Raw genomic sequence first — 15130 nt, forward strand, 5'->3', positions numbered from 1 at the left:
TGCTTGCAAAAACAATACCTTTTATTTAAACCGTTTTCAACTTGTTCAAAGGGAACAAGTTGAAAGTTATGTCACCTTTGGACATAACTGGCCCACAGAAATGCAAACTTTACCTTAAAGTTGTTACTCTCTGCAACTTCAAATAAGCCGGTCAAGGAAGGGACCTTGAGACCCACCCTCTTTCCCACCACCCCTTTTTCCGCCCTCGGGTGGTCCAGGCTCAGACCTGGACTCCCCGCCCACTGCCCCGTCGCTAGAGCTCCCCCCAGGCCCCGCCCAGGAAGCCCCGCCTCTTCGCCTCGCGCACGCGCAGTTCTCTGCAGACCCGGAAACGGAATGCTTGGGACGAAGGTCACTCTGCAGAGCGTAAGTTTCTCTTCTCTAGCTTAAATCTGTGCTTTGCGGTTCTTTGACTCCATCTTCAGGGTCTTGGAGTCACTGCGGTCTTTAAATTTCCTCTCACGCCCCTACTTGCCATGTAAACCGAGACGTGTGTTAAGAGTTTGCAGACCGTTTCCCTTTGGGTTTTCAATTTCTCTGGGGCCAGTACCGAAGCCCTTGGCTTTTGTGCTTTCGGTCCACGTAAACACTGCCTTTTGCCACATTTTCCTGCTTAAAACCCTTTACTATCTCTGCCTTCCGCCTCATGTAAAGTCTTCGTCCTTGAGGTGGACTCGCGCCCTCCCCCCCCCCCCCAGCCTCGCCCTCTCGGCCCCTGGAGGCCGCGCCGGCCGCCCCGCTCCCGGAGAGGCCGCGTCCTTTCCCGGTGCCGGGATTCTGGAGAGTCAGCCCCGTTCCTAAGACCCCCTCGCTCGCAGCCCCTCAGTCCTCGCGTCTCCTCAGGCCCGTCCTTCTGCTCGTCAAGGCCCCCTTCCTGGTCCGCCCTAACCCAGGGTAGAGGTGGTGACGTGGGCCATCTCTGTGACGCCCAGTGTTCTTCGGTCCAGAGTTCCAAACGGTCTTTTTCAGTCCGCGGGCGTCTTATTCAGTCGTCATCCTCGTAAATGCAGGGGCGAGGAGGATCAGGAGAAGCAGACCGAGAGAGCGACTGAGACAGAAAAATTGAGAAGGATAAAGATTGAGGGAGAACCAGTGGGAACAGACAGGGACTTGTAAATAGTAAAGTGAAAGTGATTACGCCTTGAAGGTAGAAAGTGAATAAAATCGAGAACTAAGTTAAAAATGCCAGATCTCCAGGAATTGGATAGTGACATAGGGAGAGGGGCTCTGGATCTACTGGTAGGAGGGTGGCAGCAATGATGAGGCCCTTCACACAGTTTGAGAGAGGATAAAAGGTGGAACCATAGCCTTCAGAGCATCATGGTGATTGGGAGAAGGGAGGAAAATTATTGACTGCAAGAGTGAAGGGAGAGAGAGCAGGAAGGAAGCATCACCACCTGGGGTGCCCGAGAGTGGGGAGGAAAGGAGTGTAACAGAGAAGGGAACTGAAGGGCACAGAGGAAGCAGAGAAGGGGGAAGAAAGAGGCAGAAATACATAGAGATATAGGGCAGTCAGAAAGGTTAGAGAGAAGGAGCATTAAGAGAGGGAATGATTTGCAGAGTGGAGTGAGACAGGTGTGAGAAAACAGGGGGCCAGGAACAGCAGAAAAGTAGAGGGGAACAAAAAGACAAAGATACAGAAATAGGGAGACAGGATAATAATATGTGGAAACACATGGTGTAGGTAGACAATTGTCACACTAAATGAAGTAAATCAGACAGACACACATGATATCACTTTATCATTTCAGTTCAGTCGCTCAGTTGTGTCTGACTCTTTGTGACCCCATGAAGCACAGCACGCCAGGCCTCCCTAACCATCACCAACTCCCGGAGTTCATTCATATGTGGAATCTAAAAAAAATGGTACAAATGAACTTATTTACAAAGCAGAACTAGATTCACAGACACTGAAAACAAACTTGTGGTTCCCAAACATGGAAGGAGAAGGAGGGATAAATCAGAAGTTTGGGATGAACAGATACACACTACTATATATAGAATAATTAAACAAGACCTACTGTATAGTGCAGGGAACTATATTCAATATCTTATAATAACCTCTAGTGGAAAATAATCTGAAAAAATATATATTTGGTGAAAAAAAGGATACCCTACACTATTTGATCTTCAAAGATCTATCAAGCACTGAAAAAATATGTAGGAACTGACTTGTTGATCTCTCTGTAGGAGTTGACTGTTCTGAGTCCCTCCTGAGACAGTGTGCAGCAGAAGACTGTCTGTTCCACATAGTGGGATCTTCTGTGTGTGTGTGTGTGCGTGTGTGTATGTATGTATGTATGTGTTTGGGGCATAGGAAGGGGGTGTGTTGATTTTAAGCATTTAACTGCCTATTTTCACCTTTCAAGATTGACTTCCAAAGACTCAGACTGAGGAAGAAGCCTGGAAGAGCAAAGAAAAGGAGTCAGGAATGGCTATTTCTCAGGTAAGTTCATATTCTCAATTGATTCTCAGTCTGTCCTTCCTGAAATGACCTTCTCTGGACTTGCTAATCGTGTCCAACTCTGAAGTGTCCTGTCTGACTCCTGTACATGCACACTCACCCAGGGCCTTCCCTCAGGGCCTGTCCTCTCCACTTAGATCCCGTCTCCCCATGACCTGGTGACCTGGCCCTTGTGAGGAGGCTCCCCTGGGCACCGTCCTGGGCAGGGCTTCTCACCCATGGGTTGGAGACAGGGTCTCAGTGCTGTTGGGCAACAGGGATTGCTTAAGGGTCCATCTGGATGCCCTGTCTGTTCTCCATCAACCAGGGTAAAGAAGCTGCACATGGAAGTCAGGTGTTAATACGCATTTTCGCCTGGTGCATTTTTGAAAACAGACTAATTACGGCAAATTTGTTCTGGCTTTTTATACTGTATTAGAAGCTAATGCAGGTGGCTCAGTGGGTAAAGAATCTGCCTGCAATGCAGGAGATGCAGGCAGACACAAGTTTGATCCCTGGGTTAGGAAGATCCCCTGGAGAAGGAAATGGCCACCCACTCCAGTATTCTTGGCTGGAGAATCCCATGGACAGAGGAGCCTGGCAGGCTACAGTCCGTAGGGTTGCAAAGAGTCAGACACAACTGAAGTGACTGGGCAGAAGCTAAATGGGTATACTGATGATTTAAAAATCATGATGATTGGGAATGGAATGAAAAGTTCAGAGATATCAGTGATACAGAGTGTTTCATTCCTTTGATTTTAAACTATGAAATCAATCTCTGAAACATGGAGATTCTTAATCCATTTTCATCATCTCCATTCCTTGGAGGTTACCTTTTCAGTGCGTTGATTGCCTCCTTTGACACATAGAAGTTTCTCATTTTGATACAGGTGAGGTTCCAGCTTTATACTTTTATTGGTAGATACCCAGTTTCCCAGCACCATTTATTACTGAGACTGTCTTCCTTCTATTCTATGGTCCTGGCACCACTGAAAATGCATTTTGCGTATATGCAAAATCAATTCTGAGCATTCAGTTCTCTTGCACTGCTCTATATATCTGTGTTTATGCCAGTACCACACCATCTTGATTACTTTGTAATATGTTTTGAAATCTATAAGGGTTCCTTCCTTTCTTCTTTGGCAATTTGGGATTCTTGGAGATTCCTTATGAATTTTAGTGTAATAACTTACATTTTCTACCAAAATTGCCATTTGACTTTTGATAGGGATTAGATCGGAGAAGGCGATGGCACCCCACTCCAGTACTCTTGCCTGGAAAATCCCATGGACCGAGGAGCCTATTAGACTGCAGTCCATGGGGTCGCTAAGAGTTGGACACGACTGAGCGACTTCACTTTCACTTTTCACTTTCATGCATTGGAGAAGGAAATGGCAACCCACTCCAGTGTTCTTGCCTGGAGAATCCCAGGGACAGGAGAGCCTGGTGGGCTGCCGTCTCTGGGGTCGCACAGAGTCTGACACGACTGAAGCAACGCAGCAGCAGCAGCAGCAGGGATTAGATTGAATCTATAAAACACTTTGGGTAATTTCATTTTAAGAATATTTAGTCTTTCAATCCAAGAGTGTAGGATGTCAGTTCATTTGTATCTCCTTGTATAACTTTTAGCAATGTTTAATAGTTTTCAGTATACAAGTTTTTCACCTCTTTGTTGGATTTCTCATGAAGTGTTGTATCCTTATGGTGCTTTAGAAATAGGATTCTTTTAAAATTTTCTTTTGACATTGTTCACTGTGTATATGCTTCCCTGGTACCGTAGTCAGTAAAGAATCTTCCTGCAATGTGGGAGACCTGGATTTTATCCCTGGTTTGGGAAGATCCTCTGGAGAAGGAAATGGCAACCCACTCCAGTATTCTTGCCTGGGAAATCTCATGGACAGAGGAACCTGGTGGGCTATAGTTCATGGGGTCACAAGACTCAGACACAACTGAGGGACTGAACATACAGACATCTAAACCACCACTACCATTATGTATAGAAATTTACCTGATTTTTGCATATGGACTTTTGTATCCTGCAACTTTTCTAGAGTTATTTTTTGATGTAGCAATTTCTTTGTGAAATCTTTACTATTTTTACACATAAAAGTTGTCATCTACAAAAAAAAAAGATAATTTTACTTTTTGCAGTTTGGATAAGTTTGATTTCTTTTTCTTGTCTAATTTCTCTGATAAGGGCTTTCTGTACTTTGGTGGACAGTAGTGCAGAAGTGTGTATCCTTGCCTTCTTCCTGATCCGAAAAGAAAAGCCTTCCAGTTGAATGTTTAAATCTTTTTTTTTTTTTTAATTTTGACCAAGCCAAGCCACTTGTATGATTTTAGTTTGCTGACGAGAGATTGAATCCAGGGCCACAGCAGTGAAATCACTGAATCCTAACCACTGGACCATCAGGGAACTCCTGTCTTTTCAAGTAATTGTGTGTTTACATGTGTGTGTGTGAGTACATGGAAGTACAAGTCCATGGTTTTGATAAAAACATCATATTTCAAACCTATCTTTACACTTGAAATTATATCTTAAATATAATCCTTGACCTCAAAAAAATTTTTTGGAGTATCATGTTAATGGTTTAAATAGCAATAAGATTATTAACATCTTATGTGTCTGTGTGTGAGCCCACATATAGGATGATCTTTTATGCTCTTCCATGTTGTTCACCATGAACTTCTTTCAGATTTTCTCAGTGAACCCTCTGTCAGTGTGCCTTTAATACTGTTTTTTCTCTTATTCAACTGTTTGATTCTTTAGCTTCAATTCCAGAGGCCAACCCTCTGAGTTCTGATATTGCTGTTTAGTTTCATGACCTGAGTCAAGTGTCTCCAAGTGTGTCTGGCACAGTATTCTCCTCTGTAAGATGGGAAGAGATCATCTCTAATGAGCTGTTATGTTTATAGCAATTTCATACATGTAAAAAATTTATTATGAAATTTGGCATATAGAAAGTGTTCCAGCACTTCGAGTCATTGCTCTTGTAATTGTCATAATTGCAGATTTTGACCTTTCTGTAAAGCCACTGTGGACTTGGTCATCTCTGAAGATCCCACTGGTGCTGTAGCTCATCTAGATATTGAATATCACATGGTGTGTAAAACATAATAAGTAACATTTCTGCATAGACCACCTGCTATTGAATTTTATTTCTAGGTTGTTTGTGTGTTGTCCAGAAAAAGTGAAAAACCTACATTGTATATAGGATATCATAATCTCTATGAAAAGGGATAAGAAATTAAAATTACGGATGCATAATTTGCTCCAGATACCTTTACCTGGATCTGTCAGAATACATACTTCAATTAAATGGATCCTTACTCCTCTCTCCTCTTCTCATTTTGTGCAAAAATAACTCTCTTCATGGCCCTTTGATGAGATGTTTTTGTTTCAGGAACAGTTGACCTTCAAGGATGTTGCTGTAGAATTCTCTCAGGAGGAGTGGGAATGCCTGGACCCTGCTCAGAGGGCCTTTTACATGGATGTGATGGTGGAGACCCTCAGGAACCTGATCTCTGTGGGTGAGGATCACTTCGCTTCAGAAATTGGAATCTGTCCTTGGGTATCATTGCATTTCCCTTCTGTGCCCCTTGGGAGCCCCTGTTTTGCTTGATTGATCTGAAATCCTTGTTGATTCAGACATGAAAAATGTCATGATGTGGTATCATGAGTTTAAGCTTAGCTTTTCTGCAGATGATTAATTCATTTCATGATACATCAGGCATTGTTCCAGAGCTTAAGTATTTATAAGGCTGAGGGCAAACTTTTAAAATATCAGATTCTCTTTTTTTCTGCCCCTGTGCTTTTGCTCCACTACTTCTTGAAAGAGAGCTCATTATCTGAATATTACACTGTTGCCTCTGCATTTAGTAGGAGGCAAGTGGTAGACCAACCTGTGATAGAGTTTTTCAGACCCACGTTCAATGTCCTCACTCCTCACCTGAACAAAGAGCTAGAAAAGCCCCAGCTCTTCACATTTCATTCTTTTGAGAAGCAGAAATTTCTATTTCTGATCAGAATATTATTTCCATCTTGGAACAAGAGGAACAGCTCTAGCCTGTGAAGAGTGACATGAAAAGAGCAAACCACCAAGAGGATAGAAATGTATCAAAAGTGTGAACACAGGTTAGATCTCAGAAGGGCAGAGAGGAAGTGGCAGTATTACTGGTCTTTGGATAACTCTACCCACGTGGGAGATTTCTTTTCAGAAAACAGAAGTTTATTTATTGTGAATGCTGAGAGCACATTTTCTTACTCCTGGGTTATCATTCTGTTCTTCAACATGTAGAATGTATTCTTTCACCCTCTAGTGGAGCCCCACCAGAAACAAAAGCAAAGTCTTCATCATGATCTACACCCTGCCATCTGGTCCCTGTGAACTAGTTGTTGGTTGACTTTGAGCACCATGAAGAGGGTTGCTTTAAAAGGGTCTTTTACCCCCTTTCACTTCTCTCTCTGGACTCAATTTCATTGGTTGCTCAGTTTTCAGTCTATATAAATAAGAGTTGATGCTTCCAGACTCACTTCCTCAGCTTTTCTCTTTTTCATCCCCATTTGTGTTCTTAAAAGATCTAATCAGAAGATGGGAAGGCATTGATCAAAATCAAAAGCACATGCTTTTTGATTCCATGTGGCACCTTCAGGGAGCTGTTGTCTCAAGCCCTCTCCCCTTGTTTAGATTTCACAGCCATTTCTTCTGTTCTGATTTTTGCCACACACTTCAGGGATGTGTGAAACAGGGAGGTAGATTGGGTCTCGCTTAATTTTACATGGCAAAACTACAAAGACAGTGGACAAAGAGATCCTCTTTTTTTATTTCCTAGTTCCTCATGGGGGAAATACGTGTATCTTTCAAGCTATTGGTGTGGCATCTTGAGTTGAGTGCATGGTTTCATCTCTTCACCAAATTTTGTATTTTTCCCACTCTTTTATGGCTCTTCTATGGCTGTACCTAATCAGTATACTCTCCTGATTCCATATTCTTCTACCTTTGCATGATTTTTACCTTTTGAAACTTGAGGGATTTTGTGTGTATGTGTGATTAAATAATAAATAAATAGATTAATTATTGTATTGGCTTTCATTAGGCTCTGGGAGAAATATAAAAGTAACTAGCACATTTTTGCCTTCAAGTAGAAAAGTTTATAATCTTGAGTGTGAAACTTGGCTTTTGAAGTAGATATTCCTAGGGTCTATAATTTTATCCAGTTTCGTTACTGTGATAATCCACTTGTAGTAGACAGCTCAGGATGGACTCTCTCTGGGGTGAATTTACTAACAGAAAGTTTTTGATGGAGAATGCTTTTCCTTAAGTGTTTTAATATTTTCCTGCTATGTACTAAGTCACCACTTGAAGCTACTTAGTAGATTGGTCAGCATGTTGTAAGATACGAGATAGAAAGTATCATGAGAGCCTCACTGATGAGTCTTTCCCCATTGTTTTTTTTCTTTTCTTGGCTTTGAGGACTGTCATGAAAGCCCATCTCAAGGACATGGTGTCAATCTTGTTTCCAGATACTAATGACCATCCTCTATGAGCCAGAGGAAATGATGTAGGAGTTTATTCTAGGAAAACTATATTCACATTCTCCTCTTCCTGATGTTGGACCCCTGGTTTGGAGGGTCTGATGTGGGACTTCTGTGGGAGAAACTGCGTTATGTAATTATTCTCCAGTTTGTCTGTCACCCACCCAGAGTATGAGATTTGATTGTATCATGGGTCCGCCCCATCCCTCCTGTGTTGTTGGGGTTCTTTCTTTATGGCTTTAGTTGTAGCAGATATTTTCTGGTAGATTTTAGTCTTTGTCAGTGATGGTCATAATGCAGATTATTGTGATTTTGGTGCTTGGGAAAGAAAGTGAGATGATTGTGCTCATGAGAGGAAGTGAGCATAGGATACGTCTGCCCCGCCATCTTGTCTGCTCTCTGGTACAGTTATATTCACCTAGATATACAATCACTAGCTGTGCTCCCACATATGCATATACCTTGTGCTCCACTCATGCCATTTCTCATTCTGGACCTTTCTTCACATGGTACTTTTATGTGGGAAGACTGTCATTTGCTCGCATATTTAAATCATTATTTTCATCCCAGTTTCCCCAGCACTCCTTCACTCATTGCCCCACTTTCCACATCACTGAGTATAAAAATGGTCCCTCTTTTTCTGTTGTACAACTTTCTCATGACATGACCAAAATCACTATGTGCAGCTGTGAAGACTTAGAAAAACCATTTTCAAGAAGGGTGGCTAAATAACATTATTAGTTACATGGCTGACTTCTTTTGTGTCTCCCTTGGAATACTCTTTTTAAACTCCTGGTATTTGTTTTTAATATTTTGTAATCTGTACTGCTGGGGTGAGCAGTCATCCTTTAGGTTTAGTTCCGGTTCAAATCCTGTGTCTCTCAGTACTTTCTGTATCATTTGTGGTGATGCATAGAAATCTGTGAGTCAAACCTGTGATTTGAAAACTTGTGTTGATTTACCTCATGCCTTTTAAACCTTTAAAAACAAGCCTTTTGAAACAAATTAGTGTTCTTTGATGGCTTAGACTCTTGCATGTTTTATAATCATGATTGAAAAGTTGCTTTTAAAAAAAATTATGTATTTATTTTTGGCTGTGCTGACTGTTCATTGCTTCCTGTGCTTTTTCTTTAGTTGTGGAGGGCAGGGGCCACTCTCTAGCTGCTGTGTGCGGCCTTCTCATGTTGTGGCTTCTCTTGTTGTGGAGCAGGGCTCTAAGGTGTGCAAGCTTTGGTAGTTGTAGCTTCCAGGCTCTAGAGCACAGATTCAATAGTTGTGGCACACGGACTAGTTGCTCTGAGGAATGTGGAATCTTCCTGGATCAGGGGTGAGACCCACATCTCCTGCATTGGCAGGCGGATTGTCCACCACTGAGCCACCACGGAAGCCTGAAAAGTTACTTTTTATAAATAGTTATATTAATATTCTGTCATGTTTATTATAATACTATTTTGCATCACATCTTGTATGCTTTTCATCTCCAGTTTGTGCTAATCAACATTGTGTCTGACCCTAGTTGATAAATTTACAAATTGCTCTTTATTACATATCTTTTTAGAGCCAATGAACTGGAGAATTTTAAGTGTTCAGTGAAGGCTGGGAATGACTTTATTTATTTGCTGTTAGATTACATAACTCTAGAATATTTTATTGGTTAACTCAATTGTAATTAATATATGATGGTTTTTCAGCTTTTATTATAGAGTACAACTGACATGTACCATTTGTTAATGTTGTAAAATGCATATTCTTTATGGGTACATAGCTCTATAGCAGATATTCAGAAAAATTTTTTGTGAAAAATTGTGTTAACAAATTCTTCCATTTTTGTATGCTGTATTTTGTAATTCCATACTACCAGTTAGTTATTCATTAGATAAGTTTGTTTTGGATTATGTACATTACAGTGGATTGTGTGGTCTTTAGCATTTATTTGTATGACATAGAATACAGAATATATGTACAGTACAATATCTTTTGTCTCCTTAATAGTGAGACCACAGTATATGTATTGTTAGTTGGTATATGCTTTGGTGTCATAGTGACAAAATATTCTTTCTTTGAGAGTTAACCTACATTTGTCTAGTGTGAATGTTTTTGTCACAGGGTGTTAGAACTCAGCTGTCATTATTGTTATTGTTCTGTCTCTAAGTTGTGCTCTGACTCTTTGCAACCCTATGGACTGCAGCATGCCAGGCCTTCCTGTCCCTCACTATCTCTTGGAGTTTGCCCAAGTTCATGTCCATTGAATCGGTGATGGTATCCAACCATGTCATACTCTCACCTTACATATAATCACTCTTTCTTTAGTAAAGAGTCCTATTCCTTTAGTGTTCCTAAAATTTTTAAGGTCATGATTTGGAAGTTTCATAACCTTATTGGGCATAAGTAGTACTTTTGGTTTGTTTTATTTTATTTTGACCATGCTGTGCAACATCTTAGTTCCCTGACTGGGGATAGAACCCATCACCCTTGCAGTGGGAGCACAGAGCCCTAACCACTGGACTGCCAGGCAGTTCCCTACCTTTGGTTTAATGTCATATATTCAACATTACACTTTTATTCATGAGTTGTACTGAGTAAAACACCTTATGGTTCTTTGTATCTTGTAGATATCTCTCATATACATGTGGTCAAGAAATTACAACCAATAGCAAGTAGTGATAGAGGAGATGCATTCCAAACAGTGACATTGGAAAGACAAGAAAGCCCTGAAATGAAATATTTTTGCTTCACGGAAATCCAGGAAGATGACTTTGGGTGTCAGTGGAAGAATGATGAAAGAAATTACAAAGGAATGCCTGTAATATATAAGGAAAATGTAACTCACAGAAGAGATAGACAAGGTAGGTGGAATGCAGGAAAGAAGCCAATTAAAAATAGACTTGTGTTAAGCTTTCAGGATGAACTGCATATATTTAAAAAAAATATTTACAAATGTCACGAGTGTGGTAAATCCTTTAATTATGGCTCCTCCCTCAGTAGACACCTTCTAATCCATACAGGAGAGAAATTATATAAGTGTGGTGTATGTGGCAATGTTTTTCGTCTAAAGTCACACCTTGTAAGTCATTGGACAACTCACACTCGTGTGAAAACTTACAAATGTGATGAGTGTGGTAAAACCTTTAATCATGGCTCATCCCTCCGTAGACATCAGATAAGGCATACAGGAGAGAAAGTGTATAAATGTGATGTATGTAGCAAAGTCTGTAGTCAGAATTCCTCCCTTAAACGTCATCAAAGAATTCATACCGGAGAGAGACCTTACCGATGCAATAAGTGTGGCAAAACCTTTAATCGTGGCTCTCACCTCTCCACACATGAGGTAATCCATACAGGCATGAAATTATGTAAGTGTGATGTATGTGGCAAAGTCTTTAGTCAAAATTCATGCCTTAGGATTCATCGGAGAATTCACAACGGAGAGAAACCTTACAAATGTAATGAGTGTGGTAAGGTCTTCCGTCAAAATTCACATCTTGGAAGACATCAGAGAATTCATACTGGGGAGAAACCTTACAAATGTGATGATTGTGGCAAGGTCTTTAATCAGTATTCAAATCTTGCAAGTCATCAAAGAATTCATACTGGAGAGAAACCTTATAACTGTAATGTGTGTGGCAAGGTCTTCAGTCAAAATTCAAATCTTGTAAGTCATCAGAGAATTCATACTGGTGAAAAACCTTACAAATGTAATGAGTGTGGCAAATTTTTTAATCAAAGAGCATACCTTACAAAGCATCAGAGAGTTCATATTGAAGAAAAGTCTTACAAATGTAATGAGTGTGGGAAGGTCTTCAGTCGAAATTCAAATCTTGAAAGTCATCAAAGAATTCATACTGGAGAGAAACCTTTCAAATGTAATGAGTGTGGCAGGTTGTTTTCTCAAAAACCAAACCTTGGAAAGCATCAGAGAATTCACACAGGAGAGAAACCTTACAAATGTCGTGAGTGTGGGGAGGTCTTCAGTCGAAATTCACTTTTTGCAGTTCATCAGAGAATACATAACGTAGAGAAGGCTTTCAGCTGTAATGAACTTGAAATGCCTTTACTGAGTTCTCAACCCTCACTAAGTATCAGATAATTTATACATGAAAGAAACTATGTAAGTGTGACATATGTGGGAAGTCTTCATTCAAAATTTACAGCGTACAATTCACTGGAGATTTCAGAGTAGGGAGAAACTAAGCAAATGTCATGAATATGCCAAAGATTTTGTGCCTGCAAGCCTCATTTTCTATCAGATAATCTATAGTGCAGAGAAACCTTATAAATGTACTAAGTATCTCAAAGTCTTCAGCCCAAGTTCATACCTTGAGATCTGCCAGATAATTTATACTGGAGAGAAACCTTTCAAATATAATGAGTGTGGCAAATCCTTCAGTGTCAAGCCCGAGTTACCATCAGGTGACCCATCCTGGTGAGAGACTTTAATAATACAGTGATACGACAAGGCTTTTAGCAGGTATCTACATCTTAGGCTTCATTGGAAAATTCATTCTGGATAGAAACCAGATAAATGTATTTTATTGTGGTCAGGCCTTAAGAGGAGGAATTTATTAATTAACTCATTCTCAAGATTATCTCACAAATGCCATGGATGTGAAATAGTAATCTTATTGCTCAGGTAGGACAGTTTTTATTTGTGAGTGACAGACCACCTGGAGAACAGGGACTGAAAGTAGTAAGAGGTTTATCATTCTCATCTAACAGGAAGTCCAGAGGCTGCCATGTGGGGTGTGATGGGGTCCTCTGCCTCTGCAACCTCCATGAGTACTTAATCTTCACCTTATAGTAACATGACTGCTCTATGACTGAGAAGGCTGAAGGTTAAGGGCAAAAACCCTTTTCACTCTAAGGTTTTTGTATATTCTCCCTGGGTCACGCTCTTGTGACATGTCTAAGGACTCTGCATCAAGTTCCATTTTCTGAAGTTTTTGTTCTATAGCATTTTTGCTAAATCTCTTATAGTGTAAAGTTCCATAATTTGTTTTAGAGCATTGATTAACTTTTTGCTGATGTTTGACAGATGTAAAGTTTAAATGGAGAAATTTTCTTTTGTACTATGAATATTTCATTGACAAGCACATGTATGGGACTGGCCTTCCTTCATTGAGTTGCCTGGGTACCTTTGTCAAAAAGTAATGGGAAGTACACTTGACCCTTGAACAAGGCAGGGAGTTAGGGTTTAGTCTCCTGAGCAGTTCTAAATCCATGTATAATTTAATGCTATCCGGCTATATCCGTGGTTCTGCATCCTCAGATTCAACCGACCTCAGATCCTACACTGTAGTAGTGTTTATTAGGAAAAAATGCCCATATAATTGAATCCACACAGCTGAAACCTGTGTTGTTCAAGGGTTAATGTCCTGTGCAGTGTGCTCAGTCGTGTCTAACTCTTTGTGACCCCATGGACTGTAGCCCACCAGGCTCCTCTGTCCATTGGGTTTCCCAGGCAAGAATACTAGAGCGGGTTGCCATTTCCTCCTCCAGGGCATCTTCCCCACCCAGGGATTGAAACTGCATCTCTTGCATCTCCTACATTGGTGGATGGATTCTTTACCCCTGTGCCATCTGGGAAAAACTGTAGTGATGGAGGGCTATTTCTTGTCTCCTCATTCTGCTCCATTGGTCTTTGCGTCTGTTATTCCACAAATCCCACACAGTCTTGATTCCTGTCACTGTATTAGAAATCTTGAGATCATGTGGGGCGATTCCAACCACTGCAATATTTTTCAGGTGTTTTAGCTCTTCTAGTTCTTTCGCCTCTCTGTTATTTTTAGAATAATCTTGTTTGAATCTACAAAAATCTTGATGGAAAATGCATTAAACTTGTATGTCACTTGGGATATTTTAATATCACTTCTTATGTTGTATCTTCCAGTCAGTTAATTTGGTATGTTTTATTAACAGTTCAGTGAATATCCTGTGTTTCTCTCAGGTGACCTAAATAGAAGATCGTCTTTGATTTCATTCCTTCCCATTATAGGTTTTAAGCATAAAAGTCTTTATTTTGTTAGATTTACACATTTTTCTTCTTTTTGAGCAAACATCGTATTCTATATTTAATTTCAGTTTCCATTTGTAAATTGCATGCATATAAAATTATGATAGATTTTTGCACGTTATGTCCTGACACCTTGCAAATTATACTTTTTTCTAGAAATTTGTATAGATTCTTTTGATTCTCTATGTGCATTATTTCCTTAAATTTCCTGTTTCTACTTTTAACAAGTTAGCACAAACTGAGAGACTTGAAGGAATAAACTTCAATAAACTTGAAGTTTATTCTCTTATGGTTCTGGAGGTCAGAAATGGAAAATGAGCCAAAGTCCTATGTTCCAGGATGCCAGAAGCCACTTAGATCCTTTGTTTCATGGGTCCCCATTTGTATCTGGATGGCACACACTTTGAAATAATGAATGATTTTATTCAGATGTCTTCTTGTTACATGAGCATTTTCTGAACACATTGTTTAATTTAGGGTACCCTGTCACTCCATCTTTGTACATGTACACCTTAATAGTACTTAACAGCATCATATATGATTTAATTATTGGTGACTTTCCCCTATAGAATATGCTCCTTGAAGGCAGGGTATTGATTTTATTTCCTGCTTGATATCCAGTGATTGAAACCATTTTCAACTGACAGGTGTGTGAATGCACTTTATCAGTGCAAAGGGTTCTGTAATAGGTAGGCTCATAGAGCAGTAAGTCAAATAGTCTAATAAACATGTAATCATATTGTATTTGTGGCACCAAATTCCTTACTCTGTTACATTACACCCAAGCATTTTGAATGTTTGTCATAAATTCTCACAGTGTGATTTATTCACACATTGTGAATTTTCTCCAACATGTGCTAAACAGATCTAACTCATCAGTGAAGAAATGTCTTCATGAAGTTTTTTTAATCCACAACATTTTCTTTTTTTTTTAATTTATTTTTATTTGGAGGATAATTGCTTTACAGTGGTGTGTTGGTTTCTCCCATACAACAACGTGAATCGGCCATAAGTTTACATGTGCCCCCTCCTTCTTGAACCTCCCTCCTACCCCCTACCCCATCCCACCCCTCTAGGTTGTCACAGAGCACTGGGTTTGAGCTCCCTGTGTTATACAGCAACTTCCAATTAACTGTCTGTT

The 15130-nt window shown here is 40.2% G+C and overlaps 1 protein-coding gene across 4 annotated transcripts in view; it reads left to right on the top strand.

Moving 5' to 3' along the window:
• The first annotated feature begins 255 nt into the window (after window positions 1-255).
• LOC102390601 (zinc finger protein 665-like) overlaps window positions 256-15130 on the top strand; it is a 36290-nt gene continuing 21415 nt past the window's right edge. For 2 of the 4 annotated variants that reach the window (XM_045163347.1, XM_045163348.1), the window contains exons 1-4: window positions 256-366; window positions 2370-2446; window positions 5848-5974; window positions 10592-10825. In XM_045163347.1, the coding sequence (XP_045019282.1) occupies window positions 2432-2446; window positions 5848-5974; window positions 10592-10825 (376 nt within the window). In that variant the 5' untranslated portion in view covers window positions 256-366; window positions 2370-2431. Of the gene's footprint in view, window positions 367-2369; window positions 2447-5847; window positions 5975-10591; window positions 13030-15130 lie in introns of those variants that run through there. The other 2 variants (XM_045163349.1, XM_045163346.1) reach the window with 2 other exon arrangements.

Source organism: Bubalus bubalis, chromosome 18 (genome assembly GCF_019923935.1).
Source record: "Bubalus bubalis isolate 160015118507 breed Murrah chromosome 18, NDDB_SH_1, whole genome shotgun sequence".
Classification (NCBI taxonomy): Eukaryota; Metazoa; Chordata; class Mammalia; order Artiodactyla; family Bovidae; genus Bubalus; species Bubalus bubalis.